Here is an 18,452-nt window from a genome sequence, read left to right as displayed (position 1 = left end):
CGAGAAATGACTGAGATTGAACGGGTCATTTAATGCGCGTCAGAACGTACGGCAGGGTAGTATACGTATGTCAAGAAATATGCGGGAGGCTATTGTATAGGAGGGGCATTTTGGTCAGGCGGCGGAAAAAGCGGACCGAATCTGCAAAAAGGAAAAAGGTGGCCCGGTTTTGCAAAATCCCAAAATAAGTGGATTTTTTATGCAAATTGGCCAAATTTAAACTATGGCAAGGTTTTTTTTCCATGTGGAAAATAGTTTTTCTCGATTGTCCGGAGAACCAAACACGCTCTAAAATTTAAAAGTTTGAGAACTTATACGAAACTTCTACACACAATTAAATTCCCACACTCAACTAAGAATTTCGACATATCAGATTTCAGGACGGGTTTTAAAAATCCGACAATCAAATACAAAATTCATAACTGAATTCGAATCCGACCAAAAATTCGAAATCCGAATACGTGCCCGAAATAATTAATTTTCTTTACGATATTTTAAAATATATTATATTAAATCTAAAATTTTAAAATATATATTCAAATATAACATAAAGTATTTTATTTTATATATTATATAAACATAAAATTATTTTGAATTTTGATGTGGTGGAATTTTTATTTTTTATAATTAGATAAATTCATGCATAATTACCTGTTCCCATCCCTGCACCCACCACACTCTGGAACTCTCCCGTCGCTGCGGCAAAAGGCGGATATCTTAGGCTCCGGCCTTCGAGAATCTTCTAGAACCTTCCACCAATCTCCGAAGAAGCATCGTTCCCCCTCCCCCCCGCCGCCAAAACCCCCAAAACCCTAATCGCCGAGATCGAGGGTGGAGATGGAGAAGCAGCAGGTGGTGGTGGCATCCGAAGCCTCCTCTTCCTCCTCCTTCAACAATCCTAAGATCATTTGCCGAGTGTGAGCTTTTCTTTTCATTTTTCCTTTTTTTCTTTATTTAATCTTTGATTTCTTGCTCGAATTTCCATCTAGAAGTAATCTTATACTGTTGTTTGATTTTAAGTGTGTTCCCATGGGGTATTTGTTGTAATTTTTTGAACTTTTTTAGTGAAAATATGTTGTAAACCCTAGCAGGATAGAGTGTTGTATGATCAAGAGATTCAAGACCATTAAATTTTAACCAAATTTGGCAAAAGAAGTTTTTGAGGAATTTAGTGGAATTGATAGGAATGAAAGATTAGAAAGATTAGGCAGTAAAATCAAAATGTTTAAATTTTAGATCTCGTTTGGTATCGTTGTCTTTTTTTTTTCATAACACTAATTCTGTATAAGCTTAAGGGTAAACTTTAATTTACCTTCTGTGATTTAGCGCATTTTCACTTTGCCACCATGTGTTCAAAAAATTATACTTCACTATTCTACTGATTTATTGTTGCTTCACTATAAGGACCTATCCTTAAACACGGTCGCACCCTGGAGTTTTTAAAATTTCACTTTGTTACCCTATTTGATGGCAAGTTTTTTCGAGCAAAATGAAAATAAAACTATATGATAGTTAAGTGCAGCATTTTGAACCACAAGGTGGCAAAGTAAAAATATGCTAAACCACGGGGAGCAAATTAAAGTTTACCCCGATTTTAAATGCTGGCGGGGGGGACTTAAGTTTTGCTGTGGTTGCTAGTTAGCTTGCTATACATTCTGGCTCAGTGACGGCTGATAACTTCTTTAAAAGAATTTTGAAAGCATAAAAAAAAATTGCTTGCAAGTTTTTTTTTTTTTTTATTGCCAAACAAACGCCTCGGATGCCATGATTATAAGCAATTCACTGTACGCTCCTTTACTATTTCATGTAGAAATTCTATTAAAAAAAAAAGAAAAGAAAAATGGCAACGATGCCAAACGAGGCCTTTAGTTATTTGAAATGCTCTGCAGTTCATGTAAGGCCGGTATATTTTTTGCCAAGTAGTAATCCTTTGCTTTTGGTTGAGCAAAATTTTTTGTTAATTCAGCTGTCGGGGTAAAATAAAAAATTGGGTAGTTTGATTTTTTTTTTCCCGGTGAAAATGTGTGGAGACCCCCTCAACTATCGGCCATTTTGATATAGTCCTCTCAAACTTTATCTCTGTTGATTTACTAGTGAAGTACCCACACTTCGTGGCAGGGGTTAAATATTTACTTTTAGAAATGAGGTAATTTGCAAAATGAAGCCGATTTGGTTTGCTTCAAAGTACCATCAGTCGACATATCAATTCAATCATCTACTGTGTTGAGATAAAATACATAAAAAATTTGGTTCTAGTCAAGATCTCTTCATATCAAAGACAACCACCAGCAAAACGCGAAGCGACTGAACTGATTTGCACTTGCATGACTTACAATTATGTAGGAAATGCGATCTCACTGAAGTTAAAGTGAGTGCCGATCCAATAAAATATAGTTCAAAGGTCTATTTTGGGATGGCCTAGAGTTGAGGGCGGTCTCATTTAAATTTTTATCTAATTACTTTCACCAGTTAAAATACATATTTTAGAACAAGATGTGTAAATTTGGATGATGTTGTGGAGAGTCCAAAAAAAGTTTAATCTGATAAATTTGGTATAGAGTTGATAATTGACGCTAACAGGGTGCCCTTTATGCAGATGCCAAAAGCAATTTTCACAGTATACATGTCCTCGGTGCAATACTCGGTATTGCTCTCTTCAGTGCTACAAGGTATAGTTTTAAGCATTATGTTTTACTTGAGTTAAAATATGATTCGGTAGTTGTCGTCGGTTGTACATTATCATTAATTAGCAAATTTAGAGCCTATGTTTCTAGAAAGAATCGAGAGGCATATAGGCAGATGCCGCAATAAATAATCTGCATCTTTTGGTGCAAATATTAGTTCTTCGTATGTTTTTATGTTTTTCCCTTTCTGATTATTATGAATTTTCTTATGTCGCTCGTCCTTTGTAGGTTAGCTGATATCATTTGGTTAATTTATATTTTAAATTTTTATGATAGAGGCACAGCCTCCGTTGCACAGAATCCTTCATGAGAGAGAATGTCATGGGGGAGCTGCAGCAAATACAACCTGAAGATGAGACTAAGAAGAAAATGCTGGACATCCTCAAGCGGTTCCACATGGAGGATGAGATGAGCTCCGATGACGAAGATGGTATAATGTTGAAAATAGATTTTCTTTTTTCCCCCTCTCCATGAGCTTCTTGTGATTTTTCAAAGCATCAAATGCCTAATTGGTTATCCTTATCATTTGCAAGAGTTTTATTTCCTGCCGTATTTTTGAACTTGATTCAGAAAGCTTTGGTCTTCATATATTTATGGCCAAATTATATGAATCCTTTCGGTAGGCTGAAGATAAGTTCAAACCCCATGGCACTGCTTGTTTTCCATGCTTGTTTACTTCCTACCAACTAATTTCCTGATTTTTCTGTTGTATAATTTCCATGGTGAAAGCTAGGATCTCTTTTGCCATTGTCCACCTATTAGATTGCTAAAGCCTTAAAGGAGAATGAAATCGGCAAAATTTCCAACCATGTATGTAACCTTTAAGACCATGTAGGATTTTTATTAAATCAGGGCAGTAGGAAGGTATGCTAGATTCTCTCCAGCTAATCATTACATCTAGGATTTTGATTGTGCAACATCTTTAACAAATGAACCAATTTGCTTGTTGATCTTCTGAGTTTGATGCTGGAAAAGGCGGCTAAATTCTAAAATTCATGAAAAATTGTATGGTCCTCTTATCTCTGTTCTTTTCTTTCTTCTTATCTTTCTGTTATTTTCTTTCTCTTATCATCTACTAGCATCGTCTCCCTTTTGTACCATCCTCATTTTAACTTCAAAATTCGTTATCTTAATTTTGGCCAATTATTAAATCATGCCTAGTTTCTTATTCTTTTGGTCGTCATCTTTCTCTTATTCATATTTGCAAGACGAGCATGTCCTGGGTGCTTTCTCATAGATACATACAACCTTTTAACATCTCTAACAAGGAAAGAATGACCAAAACTAGCATTAAAGACATCTAGCTAGGTTAAAATAAGAAGAAATGTCCTATCTAGAAAAGTTGTCTATATGAACCAAAAGTCCTGCAAAATGTTTTACTAAGCGACATCAAAGGATTGATTTTCTTGTACTACTTGCAGATATATTGCCAACATATCTTTGTTCACTGCACTTTTGAAAATGAAAAATTATCACCTTTGAAAATGAAAAACTATGTTCCTGCCTTTTTATTTTATTTTAAAGGTGTCGCAGTTTTTTTTTTTTTTTGTGAAAACTCAGAAAGTATATGTTTAAGCTGTGTTTGGTAATGTTACAATGTTTTTTATTTCAAAACCACGAATTATATGTCGCTGGATGTGCCAGCAAATGACTTCCTGTTTATGGTATCGATGGCTATCTTGCAATGCAATCTTGCCATATGCTGAAAAGTATCATCTTCGAAGAAGAAAATAATAAGTAAAAAACTGTTACAATTAGGTTCTTAGTTTGGTTGCCGAATAAAACCTGTATATGTATAGACTATTCATAGAGTTTGTTTAATAAAACATATAAACATCGAAAATAACCAAACAAGGCCTTAGATTATGGTACATCTTGGACTTTTTTTTACCAGATTAGGCTGACCAGGAAGGGGATTTGTATGGATCCTTCTCAGCAGCGCTTTCGTGGCCATATTAGCACCTAAACAATTGATGCCTCTGCCATTACGTAATAATACTGTACTTTGGTTTGTTCTAATTTCTCTTATTTTAGTCAACCAAGTAATGTGGTGCTGTCACGTCAAGCAAGTTCTATGAATTATGATCTTGTTTTCAAGATTTTGTAAAAGACATTTATGAGTACAATTCCCCTTGGTTTATTTTGACATACATTTCTCTTACAGGGCGGTAAAACTAGAGCAACTCATATAGTTGCGATTCTTCATATTATTTGAGGTGTTATCTTTCTATTTTATTCACATGCCCTGATGCATGATTCAGTCTTTGTGCAGGCATCCTGCTTATTATCAATGGCCCTTAGTTTTCATGGCTCACTTGCTTCTTATGTTTCATTAGTAAATTCATGAGATACGATAAACCAAGTTCGCTGAACGACAGGGGAACATTACATTATAATTTAGGGGCAATTGCCTATATACCCTTGAAAAGTATCCGGTTTTCTTATTTACCCCTCTTAGAAGGCTAATATTGAAAATACCTTTCTTATGTTCCAAGTCTTTCTAATATACCCCTGGAGTTAAGTTTCGTTAGTGAGCTGCCGTTATCTCTGAAAAATTACCATTTTGCCCATTCCAATATACCCTTATACCGTAACTAACTTTTCTTTTATACCCTTCATATAACAAATACTTTTCTTATTTACCCTTCAAATATCAATTAATTAATTAAGCACGTCGGGAGCGAGCAGATGAACGGATGAGATCGATCGCAGCTAAACCAACCTTAGTGGCTGGAGGCATGGTTAGTTAATTCGGATTCGGCAAAAATTCGGTACGGATAAAATTCACCATTTAATTTTTAAATTCGTTGAAAAATACGGCTAAAAAACGGATTCGGCAATTATTCGGATATGTGATATATACGGGTATTATATGTTCACCAATTAAAAATTCGGGATAAAAAATTCGAGTATATAATAAATATATAATAATTAATATACTATATATATTATTATTATAATTTTTATATATAGATTAAATATATTTAAAATTATAATAAATATATATTAATAAAATATAAGAGTTATATATTTAAAAATATTAATAAACTCAGATCTGTGCAGTTCTGAAGACTAATTTATTCTAATTAATCTCAGATAATTAACTCTTCCATCCTAATTTACTCTCTCAATTAACTCTCCCAATTGACTTCTCTGGTTAATTGTTAATTAACCCTCGTACAGCACCCCTCCTCGTCCCCTTCCTCCGACACTGGCAACACCCACCTTGACCACCGTCGCCACTCCAATAATCATCAGATCTGCACGAATCGCTGCGGCCCTCTTGCTCCCGCGCCAGCCAAGGCGGTGGAGGAGGAGGAGGAGGACGAGAGCGGCGACTCGCGGGCCGTTTTTTTTGTGCGAATGAGGCGAGGCTTCTTGGGGGCGGAGGCGGAGGTAGAGGAGCCGGCGCCGAGGTTGGCGGTGGTGGTGAGCTGCTGGCGCTCGCGGCGGCGGGCGGCGGGCGGCTGGCGGCTAGCGGCGGGGACCCAAGTTGGGAGAGAAAGAGAGGATAAGTTGGGAGAGAAAGAGAGGATAAGTTGGGAGAATAGTTTAATAAGATAGGGGTAAAATAGGTATTTTAATTAGGTTTTAACTCTGGTATACATTTAACCCATGTTTAACCCGAGTTAGTTTAACAGGGGATAACTGCGGGGGTATTTTGGAAAAACGGTGGAACATATGAGGGGTATTTTAGAAAGAAAAAAAAAAGTAGGGGTAAATCAGATATATTTAAACGTATGAGGGGTATATAGGCAATTATTCCTATAATTTAAGTTTAACTGTTTCTCAACAATAACATTAAAAATTAGTCTAAAAAAGGTGGAATTGTTTTGTCATTGTTCTAGTTGATTTTAGCATTTATTTTGTACTACACAAGATTGATTCTGATAAATAAGTTTAAATTTGTTTGCAGAATCAACGTTATCTGAGGATATTGTTCAGAAGGCACTGTCTGGTATGTAAATATTTCCTTTCTGCTGTCTAATTTTAGTGCATATTCATGTAGTTTTATTCATGCATGTTAATGATTTTTTGTTACATTAGAAGTTCTCTGAGCAAAGGTGTGTACTCTGGTAAATGAGGCTTTGATGAAGTTGTATTAGAAATGTGTTAATATAGAGTTTCAAGGCATTTATAAATGTCCGATTTATGATTGTATATCTGACTGTTTTCATCACCTTATTTTTTCTGTTGCTGTCTGATGCTTCGTAACTTCTCCATTACTTCAAATTTCTGCGTTAAACTTCAAATTATTTTATTTTTATGAACAACTAGCCTATTTGATACATGGTACCAAAATTCATTTGCTCACACCATGATACTAGAATTATATGTTTTTATATGATGAAACCCCTCTACTTATTTATAATTTGCAGGTGAGGATATCCGACTCGAGGACCTTCCCTCTGACGAAATCAAGAAATTTCAGAAAGCTTTAGCATCTGGCGAGCTAAGCAAACTGATAGAGCCGTGGACTCCGTGGTGGGAGAGGTCTTCCGCGAGATCCCTCTCTCTTGGATCACAAGGAAACCAACTTATCACTCAAATTGACAAACGCGAAGAAGAGACTAGTGAAACTTGTACTGTTGCTGAAGTTCCACCCGGACCTGAAAGTCCGCTTCCGCCACTCAGGCAGCTTACTCGGGCCGAGCCCTCCCCTCTTCTTGCAGTTCACCTAGTCGATGTGCTATATGCCTACTGCTTCACGCTTCGCCTCTATAATGGAGATTGGCACTCCGACCCTTTCGGTGCTTCCACCGTGGTCTTAACCATATCAAAAGTTTTGGGTGAAGACGGTAGGCCCGAGACGGTTTCACAGGCGCTCGGGGCTTGCTTGGAAACCACATGCTCGCCGGCTTACAGGCATGCCGGAGGGTTCAAGTTCGGCATCGGACTGATCGGTGATGTTATCGTATTGCTGTCTTTGGGTGGGAATGCTCTCGTATGCGCGCTGTGTGACCTCCGGAGGCTAATAGCGACGAGAGAGAGAGTCGGGGGCAGTCGGAAGCTCCTTCGGGGTGCGGAGAAGAAGCTGTATTTTCTCATGTGCTGGGTTCACGAGCAGCCGGAGGAGGCGTGGGTGTCGTTGGCGGCGATTGTCGAAGTGGAGAAAGCCTCTCTCTCCGACTTGGAACACAGTAATGTGCCCGCGAAAGGCGAAAAGAAGGGGATGATGCCTCAATCCAAGGTTCTTATAGAAGAGATTTAGTCAAAATACCAAATTACGCCGATCAAAAGTTAAAGTCCCCCCCAACTTACATGTTTTTTCATGACACCCACTCAACTTTCATTTGTCTTAAATTTTTCTTCGAGTCCATTTAAATTGGAAGTAGATTAAAATTTATGGCTCCAGTAGCTAGTGGTTATTTATCATCATATTTCTTCTGTGGATGCTGATCAAGTCTTCAATTTAATTGACTTGGATGATACAAATTCAAAAGGAATGAAAGTTGAAGGGGTATCCATTTCAAAATGGCCTGTAGTTGTGGGGGCTGTTCATGCATTTTAACCTATGTGAAAAGGGTTTGCATTGTCCAGAGAGATCTCAAATATTGTTGTTGTAGTTGTTCTGTTGGTTTAAGACCTCAGATAGTTTTCGGATCACTTGCCACAAAGCAGAATGGATTGTAAAGTTAAAAAATGTGGTGTGTGAATTGGACTCTCTCTAAAGCATGAGATAAATAAACTGAGTTGTTTCTAACGGTTAGTTTATTTGCTAGTAAGTGAGAATTTGAATGAATTTAGGTGTCACTCCTTTTGTACTTTCCTTTAGACAAGGCATCCTTTGCTTTATTCTCTTTGCCCATCTCATATTGAATTGTAAAATCCAGCCCTAGCTGTTTGGGCATACCCTTTCATTTGTATCGGAGTAGGGCTATCAACGAGCCGAACACAGGGCTAGCTTTTGTTTGCTTGTTTATTAAATGAGTCGAACATAAGCTGACTCGTGAACAGCAAGTTAGATTGTCAGCCTTACTACTGGATGAAAAGTTTTTTTAAAAAAAGAAAATTTGAATCTTGATCTAATAATTGAAATATACAAAATATAGGCATCTTTATATTTGAGTTGGTCAAAAATCCAAATAGTATATATATATATATATATATATATATATATATATATAGCTAGGCTCCTATGTTTTCGAAAGTACGGGAGGTTCCGTGCTTGTAAGTTGTTTTCGATGATGGGACATTCAATTCGGCGATCGGTTCCGTTAAACTTGATCTACGCTATTGGAACTATCTAGAAACTGAATTTCATAATTTTTTTATTTCGTTTGTCTAGTGAACGAGTGGCCTCAAAATGAACGGCTGAAAATAAAAATCTCATAAAAAACGGTGATAAAGGATTCAAATTTTAAATCGGAAGTATTGATCTTGCTACTGATGTTAAGTAGAATTTTCTATTAAATTTTCATGTAATTTGGATACTTCTACACCGTTGAACTTAAAAATGTGCCACATCGGCCGTTAAACTAGTCATTTTTTAGACATTTTGATCGCTTAGTAAATGATGTCAAAAAAATCTAAAATTTGGTTTCTAGATAGTTCCAATAGGATAGATCATACCTAACGGAGCCGATCGTCGAATCGGACGTCCTATCATCGAAAATAATTTACAAGCACAGGGCCTCCCGTACTTTCGAAAGTACCGGAGACGGACTCATATAGAGTTAGAGCTATTATACTTTTATGAGTATAGAGTCCTTCAAACTCATTAGCTGTTTTTAATGATAAAGCTTCTGAATCGACGATCCACTATTAAATATAATTTAGAATATTTGAAACTTCTAAAAAATAAATTTCGTAATTTTTCAAAATGATAATAAAGTTCATCAAACGGGCATAAAATGAACAGTCAAAATCAAACGACATATTAAAAATGGATGTTCGGATAGATTGGAGTTATTGATCTTTATCTATGTAGTGAATAGAATTTTCTATCAAAAATTCAACCGATTTTAATTCTTTTACACCATTAAACTAATAAATATTCCATACCGACCGTTAAAAATTGTCAATTTTGTGACCTTTTGATCGTAAGGTAAATGATGTCAAAAAATTATAAAATTTGATTTCTAGACGTTTTAAATACTCTATACTCAGTCCGGCTACTATACTCTTATGAGTATGATCGCCCTCGTACTCATACTGATGATAGAGCTTCCGAATCGACGATTCACACCGTTAAAACGTTATCTAGAGCATTTAAAACGTCTAGAAATAAAATTTTATAATTTTTTAACACCATTTACCTTACAATCAAAAGGTCACAAAATTGACAATTTTTAACGATCGGTATGGAATATTTGTTAGTTTAATCGTGTAAAAAAATCGAAATCGGTTGAATTTTTGATAGAAAATTCTATTCACTATATAGATAAAGATCAATAACTCCGATCAAGATCAATAACTCCGATATTAAATTGAAGGATCCGAACATCCACTTTTAAAACGTCGTTCGATTTTGACCGTTCATTTTATACCCGTTTGATGAACTTTATTATGATTTCGAAAAATTACGAAATTTATTTTCTAGAAGTTTCATATACTCTAGATAACGTTTAACGGTGTGGATCATTGATTCGGAAGCTCTATCATCGAAAACAACTTATGAGTATGAGGGCGATCGTACTCATAAAAGTATAGTAGCTGGACTATATATATATATATATATATATATATATATATCGGGCTACTATCCTCTTAAGAGGATAGAAGCCTAAATCCTATCAAGTCGATTTGGATGATCGAGACTTCAAATTGATAATCAACATCGTTGAAATTGATCTATACTATTAGAAATATTTAGAAGCTGAATTTTATAATTTTTAAAAATTATTATCAAATCTATCGAAAAGTCGAAAAATGAACGGTCAAAAATAAATGACCTTTTGAAAACAGAGGTTAGGCTTTCTCAATTTACAATCGGAGTTATTTGCATACAAGCAATTAGCTCATATAGACCGTAAAAAATTGTCAATTTTGCAATACTTTGATCACTATGTAAATAAATTTTAAAATTTATAAAATTTAGTTCCTGAATAATTCAAATACTCTAGATCAATTTCAATGATTCCGATCATGGATTCGGTATCTCTATCATAAAAAATGATTTGATAGGATAAAAGTTCCTATTCTCCTAAAAGGATAGCAGTTGTATTATATATATATATATATATAGGGTTATTTGCATACACGTCCCTGCAAACATAGTGAATTGCAGAAATATTCCTGCAAAATGAAAATTTCATAAGTTGTCCCTACAAAAGTCCTAAGTTATGCAGATATATNATATAGAACTAGGCTGGAATACTATCAATAGCACCAAGTTATTAGTGCTATTAGTTTTTTAGCCCTTTTGTCACACCCCAGATTACTCGTTTCCCCGGGCACATCGACAAATCCGTCGTATACAAAGGAATTTTCCCTGTATACGAATTGATAGCTGTACCTGTAATTATACAATACTACAACCAGTAATATAGAGCTGCTAAAAAAAATGAGATATATATAAATAGAAGTTCACTATACATGCAAGCATCCTAGTGTACCCAAACACTCGCTCCGGCGAGATACAACAAAAGTATGTATATGAACTCAAAAACTATCACTATCTGTAGCTGGTATACTCTAACTCAGCAGCAACTGGGAAGGGATCTAACTCGCGATTCCCTTTCCACAATCCGAATCAGCAGCAGCAGCAGCCAAAGAAGAAGGCTCTGCAAAAGATTCCAACAACTGGGCGTGAGAACTACTGCAAAAAGAAATAGTCCTCAGTGGGTACCGCTATCGACTTCAACGGCTCACCTACTAAGTCTACAGATATAAACAAGTATAGTAAGAAAGCTGGAATAAATCTACAGCTATATGCACCTATACTATCTCGGTCTAACACCAAAAGTCTGTAGGGAATAGTAAAGCCTGACTCAATCTCACTAGGGACTGTGAACACACCTATCCCGTCTGTCGAAGCTACACAATCTGACACCAAACCAGGTCGTCAGTAGAGAGCAAGTCCAACCAGGACCAAACGACACCAACGCAAAAATACAAAGCCCAACTCCTGAGTGGCACTCGTGGGCGCTACCTAACTGAGTATGCAAGCGTGTCTCTGTCGAGCTCAATTAGGCTCTCGCAGGCTATAGTCAAGTGAACAGGGTCTAACTGGCCTAACAACCAAAACACACGTGCTCTCGGCACAATCTGATGCAAGAACAGTAATCTGGGTCGACCATCAACCCCCGCGACACCCGACAATTTGGAACAGTCTGAACAATACTGTAAAAATAAGCTCGACATCCTAGCACAAGCGTAAAATATTCTACATTATTCTGGATATCCACCGCTCACAAACTGAGGCGATACAAACAAACTACGGTTCCTAAAGCTAAATCTGATAGTTTGTTCAAATGGCGGTGTAGAAACGTCAGTTTTCTCCTAAGTCAAATCCAAGCCCAATATGCATGATTTAGCTAATTTTCTAAGCTCCAATTCAAATTCATAGACATGAAATTTCAAGAATCGAGCTAAACAGTATACTAAACAAAGTTAAAAACACATGCAATTGATATATACAGAATTAGGAGGAAACCCGTAGAATTCGGTAAGTATCATTTTAACCCACCTCGAAAGCGCGTCCAACAACGGCGAGAAGTCGATAGAAGCGGAACCACACGCTCGCCCGGCCTCCCAACGGCGCTACCACAACGAACGCGCGCTCGAACGGCACCGCGGCGCAACGTCGACGTCGCTCCAACTCCACCCGAAGCCTCCCTCATTGCGTACGGCTTCAGCTAGAGAAAGAGAAGGCAGCAACCAAAACTCTCTCTCTCTCTCAACCTCTTAATCCTATATAGGTTGGAAGGATAAGGGTGCAAGTAACGAGACAAGAAAAGACCAAAAGGCCCCTTACCTACCCTGGTGTACCGGTACAACATCAATGTTGTACCGGTACCACGCAGCAGGATGGCAAACCCGAGAGCAGTCTGCGCCGAAAATGCACTGGGTATCGGTACTCCCCTGGGTGGTAACGGTACCAATTGTTGAAAATCTGCAATTTGCAGATTGCATTGCTAACTTCCTGCTCTCGCGTCCCGCTGAGTTTAGTTTGCGTCTATTTCGCGCCAACAAGACTCGGACTTGTCTCGACACTCTCCAGAGCTGTTGACAAGCCTCAAATGCTGAATTCCAGGGTTACTACACCTTTGATTGAGAAATGTGCGGTTAGGATGATGTAGGCCTCATAGGGTTGAGTGGGTGGTTGGTTGAATATTATAATCTAACGGGTAAAAATAATTAAAAAATTAAATTTAATGGTGGAAAACTTGATAAAACCAAGCCCTTGATGCTATCGATAGTACCCCAGCCGATGTGGCACGTTTTAAAGTTCAACGGTGTAAAAGAATTCAAATTACATGAAACTTTAATAGAAAATTCTACTTAATATCAAGAGCAAGAACAATACTTTCAATTTGAAATTTGAGTCTTTTATCACTATTTTTTTGTGAGATTTTTATTTTCAACCGTTCATTTTGAGCCTACTCGTTCACTAAGCAAATGAAGTCAAAAAACTATAAAATTTGGTTTCTAAGTAGTTCCAATAGCGTAGATCATGTCTAGTGGAGCCAATCGCCGAATCGAATGCCCCATCATCGAAAACAACTTACAAGCACGGAGGCCTCCTCGAAAGTATAGGAGCCTAGCGCTCTCTCTCTCTCTCTCTCTCTATATGTATATATATAGATAGATAGTAGGACTACTATACTCTTATGAGTATAGAGCCCTTCGTACTCATAAATTATTTTCGATGATAGAGTTTCCGAATTGACGATACATTTCGTTAAATATGATCTAGAATATTTAAAACTTCTAAAAAATGTGATTTAGAGAATCATCATCATTCTAATCGCACATTCTTTCATCCACGAGCTGAAAAATTAATAGCACTAATGACTTGATGCTATTAATAATATTCTTATCTAACTGACCGTCCCTAGCGTAAGTGGCAAAGGATTTGGTGGTTGGTACCCGAGGTCTCGAGTTCGAATCCTAGTTGATTCACATTTCCAACTAAGTTTATTTTTAAATGAAATAAACAAAGCGGGTAGCATGCTACCTATCTCTCAAAAAAAAAAAAAAAGTATTCTAATCTAGTTTTATATATCGAGCCGAACATGAGTGAGCTAATTCCAACCTTGTTCGGCTTGTTTATTAAACAAGTGATCGACTCGAACTCATTTCAAGCCGAACACGGACTGACTCGTGAGCAACAAATCGGGTTGTCAGCCTTATAAGGGAGAGTGATAATTCTTTACTTTTAATGAGCTCCAAATTTGAATTTGAATTCGATAGGAGGAGATTAAATGAGACAAAGAATACACCGAAATATTAACTCCCACGACTTATTTTTTTACTATTATGTGAAATAATATAAAACAATCATTTTATAGAAAATTATGAAAAAACCTTTAAATACAAATATGGCTAGGCACACTGTGTATTAATATATATAAATAAACATTAATTAAAGCAAGTGTAGGTATTTCTCATATGTGACTTAATTTAGACAAAATTAAACAGTTAAATTACTTTTTTTTATCACCAAATTTTGAGTACATCTATAAAAATCTATTAATCCCCGTAATTGAATCCACGTGGCATAATTACTTTAAGTCTAGCCTATGGGACCACATATCATCTATAAAAATCTATTAATCCCCGTAATTGAATCCACGTGGCATAATTACTTTAAGTCTAGCCTATGGGACCCACATATCAATAGTGATTATTTCTCTTCTTAACCTTGCAAGTGGGACCCACCACCTTTCTTTATTCTTGAACGGTGAACGGATGCATAATTACCTTAAGTCTAGCCTATGGGACCCACATATCAATAGTGATTATTTCTTTCCTTAACCTTGCAAGTGGGACCCAAGACCTTTCTTTATTCTTGAACGGGTGAACGGATGCTTCCTACATGGATGGACGCTTCGACTCCTAACTTGGACGCTTCGACTCCTAACTTGCAGCCGCTTCATTTGTAGACTGTTCGTCTCCTTTAAATCCCTTAAAAGCGCTCCCGATGGCCGAAAGATCGATCCGAATCGAGGCCTTAGGGTTCCATCTCTCCAAAACCTTCCATCTAAACTCCGGCGGCGAGTACACACGCCAGATCTCCGAGAGCTTGGGCCGGATCCGCTTCACTATCTCGAGCTCTGAGATCGAGGATGACTCTGTCGCCGCCGAGGAAAACGATGATGGCGCTGTCACCATGAGCAACCGCGGCGGGGCGGAGAGTGTAGAGGCAAAGTGCAGCTTGCCCGGGCGCGCATGAGGTGGAGGTCTGCGTCCGCGGAGTCGCACATCTCGCGCCACCCCTTGGAAAGGAAGGAGAGCGGCAGAGCGCCTTCTATATATGCAACTCATAAATCGGGCTCTATTAGTATCTATTATTTTTTCCTTTTTCTTTTGATTTTAGAATATGTAGCTACTGATCTATTTTGCTTCTGATTATTCGGGAACCAAAAACATGTTTCGTGAGTATGGTTAATGAGATGTTTTATATATGGAGGGAGAGGATAAGTTGGTAAAGTTGCTTTGAAATTTTTGAAAGTATATTTCCATTGCATGCATAGAAAATTAATCTGCAATTTTTTTTAACCTAAGTGTTAATGACATTGCCTTTTTTCATATTTATTTTTACTTTGTTTTGATTCTTAATATGTGTTTTCGATCTTTTAACGTTTTCATAATAGCTGATGATTTGGTATACTGTCTGATTTAAGAGGTACGCGCACCACAAATTAGAGACATGAAGAAGAAGAGTACAAGACATGAAGAAGAGGTACGTGCACCACAAATTATTTTTATTTTAAGAGGCTTTTTTATGCATAATTTTTCTATATAAACTTAGTTTGGTTTGCCTACTACATATATATTCTTTAGTAAATTTGAATTATGCTTTCTTACAGTCGGTATGCTTTTGGTGGCTTCTGCGATCATTCGGTTTTGAATTTGTAAGCTTTCCTATTCATAACCCTTTTTTATATATTAAGTTTAATTAACCTACTATATTCATATATTTTTAGAAAAAAATTGCTATTAATCCTCTAATTTAGAGATCAGAGAGCTATTCAAATTAGATGTGCCTGTTCATATATCTACAATAGAAAAATTAGTTCATTTTGCTAAATCTATGCTGCCTGACAACTAGGCAAAATTAGCAACCAAGAGAAAAATATAGAAACATCCTCTAATTTAGGAATTAGTGAGGTATTTAATTTTTTGGTTACCAATTATAGAGAGCTATTTAAAAAATTTCTATATAGTTTCAAATAATTTTTTTCACTTATTTTAATATTTACCTTTTTAATTTTAATTATTTTTTAATAAATTTTACAAATTTATTGTATACGTTTTTTATTTCTTATGTTATTGACGATGATGAAAAATGAATAATTATATGATTAAATATCAACAAATTTTTATATGATAAAACTGCTCAGATAGCAATTGTACAATTATTGCAACCATTGATTTCTCTCAACAATCGATGAAATAACTAATAAGGCAATTTTTACTTTTCGGTACAATTCATTCTTATAACAGTTAAAATGCATAAATTATCTTTATTTATTACTAATAAAATTTATTGAATGTCTAAGCCTAGAGTAAAATTAGAAGAAGCATCACCAGCATTAAAAGTATCAGCGGCAATACCAACTATGAAAACATAACTGTTAATTTTATGGTTTAGAATGTTATTCAATTTTTACTTTACATGTACACAATAGAAATAATTTTTTAATTTTCTTATGTTTGTACTCATTTTCTTCTATGTAAGAAAAACAAATAAAAGAAAAAAAAAAAGCTGAAGATGCAATAAAAACAACAGTACTAGAAGCAGAAATTTGAGCAACATGATCTGCTCCTTTTAATTTATCCTTCTATTTTTCTTTTTATATTAATTTTGTAACTTTTCCGGTTCTTAGTTATTTTATTTTTTTTTTAAATCTTTGCTGATTAGATTGTAACTCTCATTTTTATTAGGTGGTTCTTTTGTTGTATCTTCGTCTATTTTTTTCTCACTTTATTTTTTCTTATGGCTCTTTTTTTTTTTTTTCCAAATTATTTTTTTACTATTAAGTTCTACATCTTATGTATTCTAATTAATTTTTTGTACTGCTGCACTTAATCTTCTACTATTACTATTTTTTTCTACTATAACTCTGGATTGCAAAACAATATTATTATTTTACTTTGTTATTTCTGATTTGTTATTACTGTTAATCAGCTATTATTATGCTTACTTTTCTTATTATTTTTACTATTCGTTCTACTTCATTCTTTTCTTCTTATGTATTTCAAATATTTTTTTTACTATCTTTTATTTATTTAAATTTTTTATACTTTTACTTACTTTTTAATTATTTTAATATTGTTTTTATGCTTTCAGTTACGTTTTGATAAGATTTACAAATTTAATGTATATGTTTTTACTTATTTATATAGAATATCAGAGAAAGAATAAAATCAAACAGTATAATTATAGAACGAAAAAAGTATCAAAATTTATAGTAAGAAAATCAAAATTATATGTTGAAAATTACAAAAATAAGTTGAAAACAGAGCAAAATTTGATATTTTGAAAGATGAAAAAATAGTTTAGGCTCTAAAACACAAATATAAGGAAAAAAATTAGTAGATATAATAAAAAATTTATTATAATAATATTTACCTGCCGCATCGCGTGGGTCACTACACTAGTTTTTATTAAAATCCATAATGGTTGATTTATATCAATACCTAAGTCACTGAACTCCAATTTTTTCTTTTTTTTTTTGTCAACAAATTTTAGTTAATATTTTTAACAAAATAATGATTGATCAGGAGTTATTAGACCATAACTGTGGTTTTTATTAGTAGAACAGAACTTGTCGAAATTATTAGAAACTTACGTAGTTGGAATTTAACTGAAACCAAAAAAAAAAAAAAATTGAAATTTGACAAGAAAACTAAAAGATTAAGGACTAGAGTAAAAAATAGGTAATGTTTATGGACCAATGGTGCAATTAATTATTATTTTTTGGGTAAACTTTAAATACCATCCCTATAGTTTCTCACTTTAGTACCCTATAGTTTAAAGTATATCAAGTTAGTATCCTATAGTTTCTTTTTTTATCTTTTCGTCAGCTTTTTCGTTAAATTAAATTCCACGCGAAGACATTAATGACCTTTGCCGCCGTGCAGTATCAGTGGGGCCCATTTTTGTCATTTCACAACCCCCCCCCCAGGAGTGGGTCCCACTATACATTTGAAATTTCTCAACTGTATAAAATTAACCTTAACCTTAACCTTATGTGTATATAAATATATAATGATAAGATTAATTTCAGACATATTCTTATAAATATAGTGAATAACAAATATATTTCTATAAAATTTAATTTTTATATATTGTTCGTATAAAATTTTTAATATTTTCAAATATGTTCTTACCGTTAAAATCTGTTAAAAAAATTTAGTTAATCACAGGTTAAATATTTAACCCTAGTTACTTTTTTATATTTTTATCCATTTATATTATACTATTATGGTTTTTGGAGAGATATATTTGTGATGATAAAATTGAAGATATAAACAGTTTTTTAACGGTTCTCTAAAGGTAACAAACCAGATAGATATATTTGAAAATATCAAAATTTTTATAGAGACAATATATGAAAGTTGAATTTTATAGAGATAAATTTGCCATTCATTATC

At 35.0% G+C, this 18,452-nt stretch overlaps 1 protein-coding gene across 1 annotated transcript; it reads left to right on the top strand.

Moving 5' to 3' along the window:
* Positions 669–8,399, top strand: LOC109725255 (zinc finger HIT domain-containing protein 2). Its single transcript, XM_020254362.1, has 5 exons — positions 669–917; positions 2,597–2,669; positions 2,961–3,114; positions 6,601–6,642; positions 7,064–8,399. The coding sequence occupies exons 1-5, from the start codon at positions 838–840 to the stop codon at positions 7,894–7,896; spliced, it is 1,182 nt and encodes a 393-aa protein (XP_020109951.1). The 5' UTR covers positions 669–837; the 3' UTR covers positions 7,897–8,399.

The sequence above is a fragment of the Ananas comosus genome, linkage group 19, assembly GCF_001540865.1.
Source record: "Ananas comosus cultivar F153 linkage group 19, ASM154086v1, whole genome shotgun sequence".
NCBI classification, from domain to species: domain Eukaryota; kingdom Viridiplantae; phylum Streptophyta; class Magnoliopsida; order Poales; family Bromeliaceae; genus Ananas; species Ananas comosus.
The sequence above is the reverse complement of the archived record's forward strand: the minus strand, read 5'-3'. Positions and strand labels throughout refer to the sequence as shown.